Raw genomic sequence first — 18,429 nt, 5'->3', positions numbered from 1 at the left:
ATGTACAAAGTTGCCAGTTCACATTTATAAAAAGTGAAATTAAGGACAGTATTACCAACCCTAGGAACTCAAAAGACAGACACAAAAAAATACTAGTTAAAAAAAAAAAAAAATTTTTAAGAAGTTGGCAGTTAAGAAGTTTATCTGCTTGAGCTTTCTAGAATCACATTCTTAGCTCTTTTTCACAGCTTTCAAAATTAAAACTGAGTGTTAAAACTACTCACAGGATTCCAGAATCTGAAGATTTAGGGAAGGAAAAAAACCAAACCACAAACTGTGAAAACTCTTCACAATTGGCAATACTGTCAATACACAAATATGACATTCACTACTAAATACAACATGAAAAGTCTTCACAATCAGCACAGACAAAAGCGTCCATCAGAGTTAGTGTGCATCAAGGGACTGAGTGTAAATGGGAGCATGAATGGCAGAGAGAGCTGAGCTGATCCACTGGAGATTGCCTATCTAATGGGATGTTTAAAGAGAGACCCATGACAATAACAAAGATGCTGGTGTTCTTTTTCTACAAATGTTAAAATTTCCTGGATATATTAATTTCCTCCACCTGTTACCCACGCATACGTGAGTCAGAGGTAGATTTGAGGTATTTTCATTGACAGTGATGATGATTTTCACTTTTTTGTTTGTTGGCTAACAAGAATTTTAACTCAGTGTCAACCTGTTTGCTCTGTTGTCATTAAGGATTTAGGTTAGCAACTCCTAATTTTTAAGTTTCTTGGATCCAGATTCCAGCTCTATTCAAATTAGAGGTGAGATCCCTTGACATGACCATACCTGTGTGATTTGGAAAGATGATGTCTACCGGTGGTTTTCAGATGAATGACAGCGTTCTTTAGAAATAAACTATTACCCAACTTTTTTCTTTTTTCATATTCATTTCCTGGCCAGACTTGCACAGATCACATGAAGACACGTTTGTATCAGACATGCTGTCATGATTTGAAACCTGGACCAAACAAATAATACCATGTATACTCCAGCTTTGCTATTAGCTCTAAGTGTGAGTTGCCTAGCAACTTTGTGTTGCCTCACCATTTGTAAAGTGGTTCTGCTATTTAATTTTCCCTCAGGAGTGCTATGAAAGTTAGCACAAGCAGGCAACGTTTATAATGAACTTTAAATTTGTAAAGTGCTGCTCAACTTCCAAGTACTATTTACTTGAGCTCCCACTTTCTTTGTTCAGAGGTAGATTTGAGGTAACATAACTTAACAAACATAACAATGACATGAAAAACACAGAAATATGTATTAAACCAATTTTTTAACCACCAGCTGCCAAACTATAGTCTTCTCTGTTGGTGGACAGTAAAGAACTGATTGTACTTTTTTTTTTTTTTTTAATAAGGGAGCATTCAGAGTGCTGATGCTTTGAATGAATTCCAGCATGAGTAATTACATCCTACCATATCTAAATATCAATTAGATGTGGCCTTTTTTTATTCGTTTCCTGTTCCACATTGCTGGGTTGTGTTGCTGTGCCCTGTTGAACAGTAGACACATTCACCCTAAAGTTGGCAACATTTTTGTGGCAGACAAAGTGATATCTTTATGTCTCAAGGATGGTTCTCTGAATGCTTCCACAGACACTGGTTTTGCTCTGGGGCAGCTTGAGTAGTGTTGCTTTGGCTTACAGCAGCATAAGCGTGCGTGTAGGGATTATGGTCCAATAATAACTATACAAATATCAAATGATTAATAATATTTGATACTGTGGACAGTTGATGGATACAAAGCTGAATCCTGTGAGGCAGAGATTTAACTGCTGGAACAATATAAAATTCACTACTCAGTACTAAAAAACCCCTATCTTAGAATTAGCATTTACCCTCTCGGGTTTTTTCCTCAAGTTCGTTGGGATAAATTGTGAATGTGGACCTTCCACTTCAATTAATTTACAGACCATTAGGCCCCTGGTATTTATGCTGTGTGCAGTGGTGTGGTATCTGAGTCATAGTCAATAGTCATACCAAGTGCTATTCAATTATTCTTTTCATTGGATATGATGCCAAATTTCTTTGAGGGCAAAATATAAGATTCAGTGACCAAAAAAAATCATTTATTTATGAGGGACATGGTTGAGAGCCCACGAGTAGTGAGGAAATCAAATTCTTTTCATTTGCTTGCAAGGCCACTTCAGCAACTCAGCAGAATACAGTGCAGAAAGAAAAGAGGATGGGAAGACGACTATTTCAGTTTGACTTTGATGGCATTGTGAGATACTGAGCCCTTTAAACTCCAGGCCAAATAAAAATTCAAGGTACCTGGTGCCTTGCAACATCATGCCCTTTATTTGCCGGAATGTGGAGCCTGATACCACAGATGCTGAAGAAAATAAGGAGGTTTCCAGATGGCTCTAAAGGAAGCTGGATGTGATACTTAAAAGTGTCTCACAGTCTTGCTTAATCTGGACTTTGGTCCTTAAGAGTGATTTTTATATATGAATCACAGATTTGGTTTCTGCTGATGGGTATCTGCTCAGCATTTTTCAGATGGTGCATCTATAGAATGGGGCTAATCTTAAGACCTATAGCATGATCAGAAAGTTCCTTAGTTATAGTGAGACTGGCCTCAGCTTTTAAAATTAAATTGGGCAATATTTGTGTAAACATTTGGTCCCTCCTCATTGCAGCAACTAACCAAGGTGATCTGCAGTGGAAGATTAGGGCCTTGTTTTATAAAATTGCAACTTTGAAGTAACACTTTATGTTTGTGAAATCAGATAAAGGGTCACTGGTCTAGCCACTTTGTAGAAATGGAAGGTTTCTTAGCTTAGACATCGCCAAATGTTCCCAAAAGATAAAATCAGATCCAACAAGTAATTAGGGTTACAGTTGAAAGCTGAGTTGTTTGCCAGGGAATAAGACAAGCCTTGATCTTTTTGCTCAGTACTCTTTTAATGGGAAAAAGAAACATCATCTCTTTCCCTGTCAGGTAATTTACATCCAGGATTCAAAAGAGGGAGTAGTGACTGGGTGACCTTGTCTTGCACAAAACAGAGCTTCAAACAGAGGTAAACTGTTTCTAGTGAGCCTGGCTGGTCTTTTGACAATACTCTTCTATTGCTTTGGGATACCCAGAGTCCCCAGGCACAGATTTATTCTGCAGTCTAATTGGAAATGCCTAGTAAAGGTGACAATCTGAGAGATTTATAACTAATTGCAATGATTAAAGTGTTAATTCTGAAATATCTCACTAAGATATACCATTTCCATGTTTCTATCTAGTAAGCAAGATAAATCTGTGAACAAGGACTTCAGTGCACATCAGTCTTGTTGACTGAACATCACACATTGAGAGTTTGCCGTTATGAGAAGAAAATTACTTATCAGAATAATGGTTCCAAAAGTTGCATACAGAGCTGGCATCCTTTGGATTAATATATTTGTTTCAGACAAATTAAAATAGGGCTTCATATTATGAAATCAGGGCTAGGTGCACTAATGGGGACAATCTGTACATGCAATCCATAGAGGCCCTTAATTTTGGAGACCAACAAGAGATGTGCATGGCAGTTGTGGATGAATGTTTGTACACAGCCTGTACATATATAATATTTCTGCTCACCTAATTCACACATGGGCATGTTTGAAAATAAACCCATATATCATTTTCCTTCTTTTGGCAGAATTATAGTGACTTTCATACATATTTTTCAAATGCCACTGTAGCCCAATTGCACTGAAAGACAGATCAGTATTCAAACTGTCAACAAAGAAGACTGATGTTGATCATAAGTCCCTATTATCTGGAAGATTTGACATGGACTTGAGTTGGGATACAGCTTTGATCAATGCTACTTAACTGTATCATTACCTGATGGCTCATCCATACATGATAGAATGGACATCAAATTATGCTGAAAAGTACTTATAAACGTGGGTGCTAATTGTGATGCTACACCGATAAAGGAAGTGTCAGCTCTGGATGACACTTTATTAGGTGTAATTAAGTACAGCACTGAGTCCAGCAGTAACAGTGCAGCTGTGATTGTCGGCTTTGAACTGTGCATACTGCAGTGCTAGGAAAGAGGTTAGCTGTATAACACACCTCCTAACGTTACCTTCCACCCCAGCAAATCTACTTGATTAATGACCTACTGACATCTTATTAGATTATCATGCATCACAACTCCACAAGTACCCTCTAAAATTTTGTATCCTGATTTCTAGGCTTACCATTTCCTTGCAAGTCAGTACTTTTGAGAGCAGGTTGTGCTGTATTATGGCTGGCTGACTCACAAAATCCCATGGCACATGAAGATCTGAGCTTATACTTCTTCAATATTTTTCACACTGTAACGAAATAAAAATCTTTGAAATAAGCAAAAGACCCATGCGCACGCTCTAGGATGGCCAGAAGTGGGGTATGGAGTGGCCATGAAGTTGTGGGAGAGCCCAATCCTTGTACCTGCTCTGCCTTACAGGGAGCAGAATCCCAAACTCCAGGTAAGCATCCTTATTCCCACAATATATTGCCGAGTAACTTAGCTCCGATTATAGTGCAGGTTTTGCTTCTTCCCTGTCTTCTTCTCCGGACTGGACAGCAGTGCCCCTCAAGAGGCTATTACATATTGCTGTCTATGATACAGGTAGGCAGTACAGCAGAAGGATGTTGACACTCTTTCCTCTACTGTTTAAATAAGCAAAAAACAAGCCTGTGAATGTCCTAGTCCTAAAACTGCTTTAGTTTGTTTTTAGTTTGAAACTAAGTATCAGATATAACCGTTACAACATGAATCAATGAACGTGAATTCTCTTTGTCTAACCCTCTACTTAGCAACTCCATTAACAGCTGTCTTTTTTTTTTTTTTTAATCAGATTGTGCTTCTAAGGCTAAAGCATGTTGGGTGCCTGGAAGTATTTCTGTTTTCAGTGAGAACCTCTGTTAACATGACACAATCCCTTTAAAATGCAGACATGCACTCAGCAAATTTGATAAGCCCTGAGATGAATTTAGATGCACAAAGATGGTGAAGCAGCCTAATCCTTCCTACAGAAGATAATGTTTAAACAAATTTATTTCATTCAGTGAAACACCTGGGCAAGCTTATTTAATATAGTCTCTGCATTTAATTATCTCTGCTGAAGGGGCACTTGCCATATTTCAAAATATGATTCTTTTATTTTGTATTAATTATTTTAAGATCCTCAAAGGAAACCTGGAGAGAAATAAAAAAAGAAGGGCTCTTAATTAACCTGAGCCACCAGAAGTCATCTTTTTGGAATAGGGAAGCTGGGATATGGGACTGAAAATAAATGGTACTTTAAAAATCAGACTGTCTACATGAATAATGAAAAATAGCTGTTAAAACCTGAAAAGAATTCTGTATGAATGAATTGTTGCTAGGCATTAATATCAGAAAGGCACACTTACACATTGAACTGTCTTTTGGAGAAAAGACAAAAATAGAAAAAATAATTCTGTGAAGAACTCGGTCAAAATTATTGGCAGAAGGCAAGGAAGTGTAAAATTATGATATACCCAGAGAACAATACAGCCCAGAGTCAGCGTCTCGGTTCTTTTCTTCTCTCCTTTTGCTCTTGTGGTGTTGGCATAAACAAAGCTGTTCCTTTTGGGAAGAATTTATTCCACAATATATTTCTGGCAAGCAATTTTTCCAAGAGTGCTCTCACTACACAATCCAATTACCCTCATACTTGCAAGAGGGAATACTGTGTACGAAAATAGGAGACCCTGTTCTCCCCACCACAACTGGAACTGCAATACGAACAGGGTTGGATGTTTTTACCCTAGATAACAAATTTACAGACTATGGCAACTAATGCACGAGTAATTAGATCACTGCATTTTTGCAGCATCAGTACTACATGAAAGGATATTTGCAACATGGAGTTGCACAGGATGAATGTAATTGTATGTCTGTATCATCTAAAAGTTACTTTGGTTGCCTAGGTACAAGCAAGGGTGGAATTGTGCCCATTTTAGGCAATTATTGCCTAAATATTTAGTATTGCACGTCTAGGCTCCTCTTGTGTAATCATTTCACATGTTACTTTGCTCCTTGAAAGGCTAAATACAGTCTCGCAAAGATCACAGTGCCTTAATCTTTGCAGGAAGCCAGACACCACCTCATACTATCAGTAACAGATTTGCCTTGCATATTACTCCCTCTAGGAACTGTATGTTCCACACTCCGTAGGTGTGAAAAGGGATCAAAGCCAGTTTTCCAACAGAAGTACTTTTGCCTTTTATTCTATCAAGCAATTACACAAATTTTAATTTCCAGTCAAAGTGAATTCAGTTACCAGATCATACTACTGCTTCATTTAGACAACAAATGAAGCTGGTTTATGCCACTTGCAGAACTAATTCAAAGTCAAATCTCACTGTTGAAGACAGACTTGTTTTTCCTTAGTTTTTCAAAAGGCATGAGGTTTATTTAACTTTTCTGTAGACGCATTGTACAGTTGCTTATACTATCCTTTTATCACTATTGGTCAAACTCATCTGAAAAAAAATCCCTTGGGCTCCGTCCCTTGGGCGTTGAAAGTGTGTGCTTTCTCTGAGAAACATTTAAAATTATGGGAAATGCTTGTGAAAGATGGGAAATAACGGGGGGAAAAATGTTTTCTGATCATCTATGTCTGTGTTCTTGCAACTGAAGATATTTTCACAACTGAACTGAAATATATTGCTATTTTATTGGTCACAGAATTGTAGTCAAGCTGTAAGTTCCTAGAGAGTGCACGCTAGATGAGGCAGCAGCATGAAACTCTTACTCCTCCAGTTTTTGCATCTGCGAAGTGGCAGTGAGTTCAGTACGTCAGTCCTCTCTCTCAAATCACCCTTAAATATTGTGTCACAATATTCACATCGTATAGTGACTTTAGAGATGAAAGCGAATAGAAACTAGAGATTCTGGAAGGTCACGAAGAGGGAGGGAAGGAGGGAGATCAGTTACATGGCAAGAGCAGTGCCATCCTGGAAATGGGCAGAAGGCTAGGCTTCTGCTAGGCTTCTCGCTAAGGCTTCATGCTAAGGCGGACTCCTTGACCTGCGTACAGTTTCGCCCTGATAAATGACTACCTAGTGGCTGGTCCTCTGCCTGCGGCGGGCTCCGGGCCGGGCTGCGGCCTGCAGGCCCCCCGGGCCCGGTTTACTTCAGCCACTGCGGCCGAGTCCCGCGGAAGCCCCTGGTCGCCTGACAGGAGGCCGGTGCCGGCCCCCCTGGCCCTGCTCGCACCCGGGTAACCCGCTGGCTGTCACGGACACCCGGGTGGGACTTCCACCCGCCGTGACACGCCGCGGGGGGCGGCGAGGCGAGGCGGGGGGAGGCCGGCCCTGCTGTGGGGGTGAGGAGGAGGAGTGGAAAAGAACTGAGAGGGGAAAAGCGAGGGGGGCGTGAAGGAGCGGGGGGTGAAAGGGGAGTGAGCGGAGAGGAGGCGGCCGCGGGGAGCCGAGCGGAACGGCGGAGCTGCCCGAGCCAGCGGCTGCCGGCGGGCGAGGCGCCCGGGCCATGGCGCGGCGGGACGGCGGCGGGGGGCTGTCCCGCCTGCTGCTCTGGCTGGCGCTGTGGGGGCTGTGGCGCGGCGGCGCGGCCGGCGCCCTGCCCGCCCGCGGGGCGGCCCTGCCCTTCGGCGCGGGCCCGCCGGTGGCCTGCAGCCCGCGCTGCCAGCACGGCGGGCTCTGCCTCGGCAACGGCACCTGCATCTGCTCCAAGGGCTACGAGGGCGAGCTCTGCCAGCACGGTAACGGCCCGGCCTCGCCCCGCAGGGGCGCTCGGGGGTGCCGGTGGGCGGGAAGGCGGTGGCGGGTTCCGCTGTGGGGCGGCCGCGGGGCGATGGCGGGCGGGGAGAGGCCGCTCCGCGCCTCGCGTCGCCGTGGGGGAAAGGTGAGAAGCGCCGCGGGCAGGGCCGCGCCCGGCGGCCGGCCCCAGGCAGCCCGGAGAGCCCGGGGGCAGGGCGCCCTGCCATGCGTCGCCTGCCCGGGGCTGCGGGGACCTCTTCGTAGGTGGTGGTCCCTGGGGACCTGTCTTGGCCTGAACAGGGCTGGGAAAAAATACCTGTATGTGAGCTCTCGGAGCTGTTGGCCTTCCTGCGAGTAATCCCTCTGGGAAGGTCTGAGGAGCTCGGGTTTGGATATGGTATGAAACTGGTGGTTAGATGCTGGGGAGGACACAAGTAAAGTGGGGTGGAAGAAGATGGGTAGAGACACCCAGTTTCTGGTGAGGCGAGGCCATGTAGCAAACTGATAGAGCACAACCAAGAGTCGGCTCCTTTATGAAGACCCTCACATTAGGTGAGTAGACCCAGCTGTCGGAAAAGGCCGTATTGTCAGTAGATAGCGTTTAACCATTTGAACATTGGGTAAATGTCCACTTACTGGACAGGCTTCTGCCTCAGCTTCCTTTTATTGTTCTCTCTGTGCATGTTTAAGTACTTGCCTGAGTATGGAATGATGGTTTTAGAGGCTTGACAGCTTTCTGAGCCTGACCCACAGAATCATTTGTACATCCTGTTTCCATGGTGGGAAGCGTAAAGCTAGGGTGAACTGGAGTCTGTTCCTGTTGGTTTCCCAGGTGAGACAAAGTATTTTTGAAAATGTTGCCCAGTATGCAAAAGTAAACACTGGTGAGAAGAGTTTCAGTTTAAACCCTGTTTAAAGTAACATGCCCAATTTCTAATTCCTTTCTTCAAAAGTTTAACTACAGAGCATTGTGGTTAATAATTGCTAAAACACACTCCATATCAGAAGTTCTTTTGCTTTACATCTTGTCCTGTGTGAAGAGGCAATATAATTTGTACAGTATTTGTTTTAGTTCTCAATGCCTTTAATCTAAAACATGATTATTTTTAAACTCTGAAATGGGATGCTGAAAATTTCTTTCAGCACCGTAATCATTCACGGAATGTTGTTTTATTTAGAATTAAGGCTAGCAGGTGGTGACAAATGATATATAGCTAGTGCGCTGCATAGTGGGGATGAATAGCTATGCAGTATGCACTGTTCCAAACAACTGTTGGATCCTAGACATTTTGGGGTTTAGAGGAGATGTGAAAGATCATCGGAGGTGCAGATCTGGTTTTGAACTAGAGTTGAACTGTGTGGTATTGCTAAGGGAACCACTGAGTGATTGCTCTGATAAGGTCATCAATGCAGAAAAAAATCTGGATAAATGAAGCTTCATCCCTTGTTCTGTCAAGAAAATTCACTGAGATAAGTTAACTTTTTTCTCCCCCCCCCCCCTCACCAAAAACATACAAATGAAGGGTGGGACATGTCTGTTTGACTGGGGGGGTTCTTGTTTGTGCTGTGATTTTTTACTTGAAGTGTCATGTTCTTGAAATAGTGGGGTAAAAAACGTGTTTGTGATGCCTCTAGCCTTTTCTGGCTATTGAAATGATTCAGAGGGGAAGGAGAAAACCTGTTCTGTAATTAAAAAAAGGTGAAGTGAATTTCATTACAGTTGAAGGCAGTTTGGAAAAAAATTTTATTTGCTTTGGTTTTAAGTAGATGATCTCCAAACATATTGAATTCGTGGTTAGAAGCTAAATGGATCTAATTATATACACAGATGCTATGTTCATTATCAGTTTTGGAATACCCTAACCTGTGGGATTGTAAAACATAGATATAATGGAGGGAAAAAGTTGAACAAGACTTTTCCTAGGACTGGTTCTCTCTACTTGAGTGGATTGCTTAGGAAAGAGTTTTTCCTGCTTAGTCTTCTTGCTCAAAGTGGGATCACAATGACACGTGAGACAAGCATAGGGTAGTTCTGGTGGACTCAACTGTAGCACCTGTGAGCAGTCCTAAGAGGTCTCTGACATGGGTGTATTGTAAAATACTTCAAGGTGCATTCAGCGTAACCTTTATTCTGGTGAAGCCACTGGTAGTATGTTGTGCTGTCAAGCTGCAGGTCAGATCCCTCCCATTCACTGGAGATACAGTCTTGCTTGTTCTTAAAAGTCTGGGAGAAGCTGCAGATATTTTGGCAAAGGGTAAAACAAGCATAAGGAAAAGAAGTGCACTTTGGAGGCTGTGGATTTCAGGAAAATATTTAATTCTTTCACAAAGCCCCTGCCCTTTTGTCATGGACACCTTTATTGAAGTCCCTGCTTTCTAAAAGGTGCATGCCTGATGGAGAGTCTTTCTTCAGCTCTCTCCTATAAATGTTTTGCATGGGAAAGTGTCCAGCAGTCCAAATGGTAAAAGTTGGCAGATGAGAACAGTAGAATACAATTGCAGTACTCCATAGTGCACACAGTTAACCTTTTGGTATCTCACTGCTATTCTCTCTTTCCCCCCGCCCCATTTCATGCCAGTGCTTCCCACTTGCTATGCTTTCTTTGTGCAAGTGGTATCAAATTTAAGTATTAGGTCTTCAGGGCTAAAAGATGTTAGTATCTTTTAGCATAAATAGGTAAAGTAAACCTTACAAAACTATGTGAAATAACACAGAAATATAATTTTTCTTAAATTGAGAGCTCTTGTATGGCATTTCCAATGAACTGAAAGCATCTGGTAAAACAGTTATGCAGAGCTGAGTGCTGAATGGTTCTTTCATACATGTCTGTGTCCTTCATTTGCATGCAAATACCCATTCTGCAGATACTAATGTGAAAAATCCTCTATTCTTCAGTTGGATTGCTTGAGAGTGCACTGCGTATAGGAGGGCAAAATCAGTGCGGTGTAACTGCTCATCTTTTCCCTTTTCTTCCTTCTGTTTCAGACTTTTCACCCATCTAGTCAAAGGATAAAGAAATGTGATATAGAGAACTCATTCCACACCTGCAGTTAATTCAGATTAGACTCTCTGAAACACATGGGTTTCTAAAATCTGTGTGTGAATAAACAAATGTTTTCTCAGACACCAGGGCTGATTCAGGAATGATTTATAAGTAGCAAGGAGGGCTATGTGATAGGTAATTTATTTTCAGTCTGACTGGATTTACTCAGAATTTTGAAAAATGAAGTTTTTTATTTGTGCCTTATCCAACCTGTCCAAGCTGTCAGCAATGAAGAAGTTGCAGAATTTGTGATGATCATAGAAGCTTTTCTCCCAACAGATAATTACAGTTGTAACAAAAGTTACATTTATCTCAGATGATTTCTAAACACTGTACGTTGAAAGGTCTCTGAGAGGCCAACCGAGGCAAAAAAAAAAAGAGGATGGAGGAGAAGGAAGTGTTCTGGAGACATTTTAGAGAAGACATATGAGGAAATGAGCATGTAGTTTTTCTGGAGAGGTGTGTAGGAATCCAGTAAAGAGTTATGTCTGATCATTTTAAGAATCAGAAGGTGCCACTGAAGTTGCAGCATTTTTTATTAAATCTTTTCTTCTTCTCACCTCTTTTCTCACCTGTCACTTCTTGACTTCAGTTATCAAAAGCTGCTTTGGCAGTCCAGCTGTGTTCCTTTGTTCCTTTTTAATATGGCACTCTCTTTTGTCTATTCTGTCTAGGGTCCAAAAGTTTCCTTAGTTTTGAGTGTTTAAAAGCTTAAAATGGTGGAGTGCTCTCTGTGCAGGGAAACTATTTCACCTGATTGGCAATGTGGGATGGTAGGGCAAATATATCTTAGGAAATGTGAAGACAAAATGGGTACTTGGAGACTAGAATAATGCAAATTTCTTATGTACTTAAGCAGTAATTTTGGTAAGCTTCACCAATATTTATCCAAGCTTTGTTTGTTGTCTGTCTTACAGCAACATGTTATCCAAAATGCAAAAATGGTGGGGAGTGCCTCAGACCTGGAAAATGCAGATGTCCACCTGGCTATGGGGGTAGATACTGTCATAAAGGTGAGTAAAACTCAAACAAGTGATAGCTTGGAAAGAGAAGGAGTTTGAAAACAGACAAAACTAATTTAGGACTCCTCAGGTCCAGGAGCTAATGCTCTTTGAAATAATGACCTTAATTCCTTAGACCTCTGACCTTACTGTCAAAAAATGTATGGCCTAGAGGATCTGCATGCTTGCAGGAGAATAAGGTGGAGTACCTGTACTGAAATTTGTTGTGAGAATCTGAGACAATTTGGTCCCTTGGAAAATACCTTGTTTATGTGTTCTGTAAATATTCTGTCGTTTAAATGCTGTTTAGCTCTATAACAGACTCTTTCTAAATAATTTAATGAGATAACTTCTATAGATACATATTTCTGTATTAGGTGGTTGCAAGTTTTGTGTAGTATCTGCAAGATGGTAATATGGAGGGCAAGTTGCTAGAGGTATGCGTGGCAATGTATTGTCGATAGGTAACGGGAGATGACAGAGATGACGAGTAGCAAAGACCAATTTTTATGGTTTTGTGAAGCCTATCGAATATATGCATGGATTGGAAAAGCCAATCCAAGAAAACATTGTTATGTTGTTATGAACTGATCAGACTACTGATGATAACTTGAGCTCTGGGATAAAAGGGGAAGGAAACTTGAAATATTTGAGGGGAAAATGATGTAGTAGGCAAGATATCCCCAGAGACTGAAGGAAAAGAAAGCATTGTTTTCCTTTCAGAAGAAAAGCCTCAACCTGGCACTTAAGAAATTTCTAGAAGTTCTTTTTGAACAGACACTGGTAAATTAGTTGGGCAGTCATCACTGTGCTGAGAACTTAATAAGTATTCTCTCTGACTGTGGTCACAGCAGCTAGCAACATGTCACAGGATTCTCAGTTTGTGCTTGATGTTTATTCTGCGGGCATTTTCTTTATTTCCTTCGAATGTGAAATAGCTACAAGAGTTTACTTGGAATGTAACCTAATGGGTACTTGGGGAAGTGACTCAGCTAGCTTCTGCAGCTCTCTGGAGTCTTGTTGTTTTGGGTTGTCTGTGGGCTTTTTTGTTTTGTTTTGTTTTTTAATAAAGCTGTATTTGCTATTTTATGAAGAAAGCATGACCTGAGTGTACCTAATGTGGGAACATCTGTCTGAGTTTGCAGAAGCTTAAACTGTAGCTCTGGGATGTTAACTAGACTGAATGGGAATTCAACTGCCAGTGATAATAATTTGATATCAAAATTGTTAACATTGTAGAGGAATAAGAAAGATGAGGAAGTGCCTTCTAATGAACTGTATAACACAGTACTATTGTGTAATGCATTGGGAATTAACTGTTCATTTTGAGTAGACATAACAGTGTTGACAGCAGTGAGGTAAACTGGAGCATGGTCAGCTTCATTTTGCAGCAAAAGGATTTTTTTTTAATTTCTTAAAAGCCAACTGAAAGTATAGGTTTGTGGGGTCTTGACAGCGACCCCACAAGAAGGGGGAACTTGACCTTCTCAGAAGAGCCTAAATCGGAAGCAAGGTGAGAAGTACTGCTTAAACAGAAAAAGCAGAATGAGGATTCAGTTTATGCTAATACTACAGTCTAGACTTGGATTTGTATCTGAGTAAAGGTCCTACTTGTATCTGTTATCATGTTATCCCTGTAAAGCAACGGATGTGCTTGTGCTTACCTGTAAGGTGAAGTACTGTGGCATATGGACCCTGGATGTACAAACTCGCAGTGCAGTGTAGTGCAATGCGCTATTACAGAATCACACAGAATCACAGAATAGTTGAGGGTGGAAGGGACCTCTGGAGGTCATCTTGTCCAACCCTCCTGCTCAAGCAGGGCCACCTAGAGCCAGTTGCCAAGGACCATGTCCAGACAGCTTTTGAATATCTCCAAGGAGGGAGACTCCACAACCTCACTGGGCAACCTGTGCCAGTGCTCGGTCACCCTCACAATATCCACTGCTATCCCCTCATCTCATCGTATCATTTCATCGTAGAAGCGTATCAAGTTGGTCAAGCACGACTTCCTTTGGTGAAGCCATGCTGACTATTCTTGATGATTTTCTTGTCCTTAATGTGCCTGGAAATGGTTTCCAGGATCAACTGTTCCATTACCTTCCCAAGGATTAAGGTGAGGCTGACCAGCCTGTAGTTCCCTGGGTCCTCCTTGCCTTTCTTAAAGATTGGAGTGACATTTGCTTTCCTCCAGTCTTCAGGCACTTCTCCCAGTCACCACGACTGATCAAATACAATCAATATTAAATACATTAACTTATACTGTGTGACAAAGAAATATGCAAACAAGCTTTGAAGAGCTTTTCTGGCTGTACTGGAGTTGACTTGTGTGTCCTTGTGTGTTCAGCATTTGTGCCAAAAATCTGTTAGCTGAAATCATGCTTAAAACTTGTGGTAGAATAGAGATTTGGACTTTTTTCTACCAAGTATCAAGCAGACATCCCAACTGTCCATCATTATAATGAAGGATAGTTGTTTCTCTTCAATACAGTGAAGGTGGTGTATACCCTTACATTCATGCTTGTGGAAGGATGCATTTGATTGTACAAAACAGTGATTATACCATATTTCAAAGATGGTGCACACCACAGTCGATACCAATCATATGTCTGGTATAAATAATGCTTCATTAATGAGGCCTTCAGGGCTTTGACCTGTAGAATGATTCTGGAATGAGGAGGCTGACTTAGTTGGCCTTTGGGAAGGCACTGCTCAACTTGACTATAGCCATAGCTTCATTTGTCAAAGTAATATCACCTTTTCTTCTTCCTCTTGTTATGTGTAGGTCCTGTCAGGTAAGGAAGTATGTGAATCCTTGACCACATGTTACTGGCTTACAAGCTGTGATTTGGCAAGATCAATGAGAATATGCATGTTAGTAGTTACTGTGGTGTAGCTGATGAACAGTTGGTTCACAGTTGTGGGGGGAGGGGGCTGTGCCATAGCGATAATCGTGTTTGGTTGTTAGTACTCTCAGGCTAAATGCTCAAAGAGCTTTTAAGCACATGTTTAATTTTAACAGCATTTTGAGTTGGCATTTGCAGACATGGTTCTGTCATCCTCACTCCTTATGGAATTGTGCCTTTCTCCGAACAGTTGAAATTTTAGTCTTTGCAGATGTGATAAAAAAAGCAGTTGATGGTAGACCAGCTGTTTAAAGATAATTGTCTGAAGTCCTGTGCTGCTTCTGAAATGCACTGCGTATGCTGTTCTTCCGCAGTAAGCTGTGAAGGAGGCTGTCAAAATGGCGGGGAATGCATCTCTGTCAATGGAGTTGTGAAGTGCCTTTGTGCTTCTGGCTGGACAGGATCAAGATGCCAAGAAGGTGGGTATCTACATTCATGAAAATATTCATATTGAATCAAAATACAACTGCAGTAACAAAACCATTTTAAAAGTATTAAAAGGCTAATAACTATGGAAATGTCGTTGCATTACTACAGAAATGAAGGACCTGCATTATTGGTACATACTCAGATAAAATAGCGTCAAATTGTTTTGCATTAAAGTGTACATCTGTTAACACTTAAACCAAAATTCTTAACACAGTACGTAAGTATTTTTTTCCATTTCCAGGACCATGGAAATTCCTTTAGAGTTATACCAGTTGAATATCTGGCCTGGAAGAAAATGTGTTTTGCCATTTTGATTTGTATCATCCTGAATCTTTCATTCTGTCAGGATTCTTTTATATCAGTTTTATAAATCCTGCTGACTTACCCATTCTTTTCTTCTAGCAATTTGTCCTCAAGGTTGTCGGAATAATGGAGCTTGTGTGGCTCCTGGGATTTGTAGCTGTCCAGCTGGATGGGTTGGTGGAGCATGCCACTTAGGTAAACGACTTCTGACATTTTTCGTTTATCCTTTTCTCTACTTGTTTGATTTACCAATATAGTGCTCAAATCTTCAGCGCCTAACAAAGCTGCTAGGAAAGTATCTTAGAATAGTAAATGAGAGCTGCTTCTGCATACTGAGGATCTTACAAGTATGCATAAGGAGTAGATGGCTTTTCAATTTAGTCAGAAAGACAAAACTTTTCCACTTTAAGTAAATTCAGATTCAGATTTTGGTTGTCACCAAATTCATTACTTGTTATGTCTTGTCAGTATTTCTGAAATATTTTCTATAAACTGAGACCCCAGTATAAAGAACTGAAAATGGCCATTATAGAAACACTATCACTGCTGATGTGGGTTGGAAGCTTCACTAAATTTTATGGACATGGAAAATTGAAACTTGCTTCTCACTTTGAGGATAAGTTGGCAGCATCAACTCCAGGTGCTCTTAAAAGAGTAAGAAGAAGCCGGCTGTAATCAGGATTAGTACTGAGTGACAGTCTTGCTGAACAACCGCTTGCATTTTTCCAAATTTTGATTCACAAAAGCAGATGATGATTATAAAAACTTTAATCTACCCTCCTGTGGCAGGGCCTTGTATGCTTATAACAGCACTGCCTTGATGCTAAAAGCAATAATCCTGAGACTGTAAAAAGGAAAGGTTTTTTTGTTTGCTCTCTGGGAGACTGAGAGAAAGCTCATTTAAACATTGCTTATAAACTGGATATCGTGGGTGCAAGGTCTCCGGGTTAAGTCATCTGCATTTGAAATTTTTGTGTGGCTGTGGGAATCCAAATCAGCCAGTGTTACTTCTTCTGCAACATACATAATCAAGCAAACATTAACAAGTAATACTTTAACATTCCCATTTGACAAGCAAAACGCTTATCCTTTGTATTCATCAGTGTATTGAGACAGAGGGTGATATTAAAAGGTAAGTATGGGAGATGCAGAGAACTTACAAAATGCTTAGCTCCATTCCCTGCACCAGCAATAATGACAAAAGTGTTCAGGTTCTTAATGTCAAAATAATCACTGTTCCCAGACTAACTAGATCTGCATCCAGTTTGACTTCTGTTGGTACAGATGCTCATAAGCAAATTACAGCCCCTGGCTTCTTACCTTGAACTGGTGTGTAGCTAGGGGACAACTAAACCTGTGCCTACTCAGTCCTCCTCTGCTCCTCTTTTGGGTGAGTGGGGAAACAGAAGGGCAGTGTGTGAGCAACAGCTAGTATGTGGCTAGCGTTTCCTCATGGATGTGGATCCAAGAACCGGCTTGAATAAATTTCAGCAGGAATTTTTATTGTTCCCTCCCTTTCATGGAGGCATCCATCTCAAAAATAGCCTGTGCCTTATAGAACAACAGAAATGATGGTATTTTAAAAGGGGAATGGAGCATGAATAAGACTAGACGTACTGTGACTGTATTCTAGTGAAGACCACAATGCCATAAATCGAGAGACAGTGCTTTTCAGTTCTTCCATTATGCTTTTATTTATACTGTCCCAGTGCGGTCACCAGGGAACAATTCTGCTAGCACAGTGAGACAAAGAAGAAAAATGATGCTGTGTTGTGCTGAAGGTGTACTATGTATCTGGTGTCTCATTTCAGCTGTATGTAAACTACCTTGTCAACATGGAGGAAAATGCATAGCTCCAAATGTGTGCAGATGTCGACTGCCGTACTCTGGTCTACAGTGTACAAAGAAAAGGAAGGAATGAAGCAACTTCAGCAAAGATAAGCTGCATTTTCTTTATGTAACTCTTCATATAGAGATGAAGTCTGCAGCAGTGCGGGACCTTAAAACAAACATGGTAACTAATTGATTTCAGATAGCTTTTTGTCTTCATTATATTAAGTAAATGCATTTCTGTATGAAAGAAAATTATTGCTGATTGTAACAAAGCTGTTAAAAGTATCCAAGTGTGTGTAGTGTATAGCACATGTTTTCTTCTGTTCTCATTTTTCTTTGTAAGCAGAAGTATTATGTCTTGGTTGATACAGCTGACCTTGAAATAAAATTTACTCTTCAAATAAAGTACTTCAGAATAGATCTATGCTCTACTTTTTGAATTTTTTCCCCTTTGACTAGAATTATTGCGTTATATTAATGATATGTTTTTAAAAAGCACATGAAACAAAATGTCCTTAATTCAGATTATCAGAAGTGGATGTTAGTTCAAGTATAATTTACCTTTAATAAGATTACACAGTTGCAAGAGGAAACTTGCAGAGTTTGCATCTTTCTGGAACATCAGCAAACTGCAAAGCATCTTATTAAAATCCTGGTTATCACTTTATGTATGCTTCCTGCCCCTCCCCCAATCAGATTTGGATCTTGGTCAGTTAAACAGCATTAAAAAAACCCCCACAAAACACAGTACTTGTTCATACAGTTCCACTGTTACTTTCTAAAAGCTTAATCCATACTGATACTCTAAAAGAGTCCTTATCTTGACCACTTCTACAATCATATTATCTGATCATCTCTCAACTTCCAATTCCTTTCCTTATTCCAGTAAGGTAGGGAAATGTGTTTATCTCCCTTCTGGAGATGTAGACATCAATGATTCATTCCTATTCAAGATTCCTATTCCTATTCAAGACTGTGTTGTTACAGGAGCAATATAATGGGAGGCTACAGAGTGGCAGTGAGAAAAAGCCGTGTCTGTCACAAATCACCTGTGCGGAGGATGCTGAGGCTTGTCCTCTGGACGTGTTCCAGTTTGGCCTCGTTTAGGTTTTCCAGCCTTTTGAATGGGCTGCAGATTGGACTGAGACTCCTACGTTCATTATTCCATGTCTCATTTGTGCT

The 18,429-nt window shown here is 41.0% G+C and overlaps 1 protein-coding gene across 1 annotated transcript; it reads left to right on the top strand.

The window, feature by feature from the left end:
* The first annotated feature begins 7,501 nt into the window (after window positions 1-7,501).
* Window positions 7,502-17,534, top strand: LOC140647126 (uncharacterized). Its single transcript, XM_072851480.1, has 5 exons — window positions 7,502-7,733; window positions 11,693-11,788; window positions 14,997-15,101; window positions 15,514-15,609; window positions 17,226-17,534. The coding sequence occupies exons 1-5, from the start codon at window positions 7,502-7,504 to the stop codon at window positions 17,333-17,335; spliced, it is 639 nt and encodes a 212-aa protein (XP_072707581.1). The 3' UTR covers window positions 17,336-17,534.
* Window positions 17,535-18,429: the final 895 nt, after the last annotated feature.

Source organism: Ciconia boyciana, chromosome 2 (genome assembly GCF_034638445.1).
Source record: "Ciconia boyciana chromosome 2, ASM3463844v1, whole genome shotgun sequence".
Classification (NCBI taxonomy): domain Eukaryota; kingdom Metazoa; phylum Chordata; class Aves; order Ciconiiformes; family Ciconiidae; genus Ciconia; species Ciconia boyciana.
The sequence above is the reverse complement of the archived record's forward strand: the minus strand, read 5'-3'. Positions and strand labels throughout refer to the sequence as shown.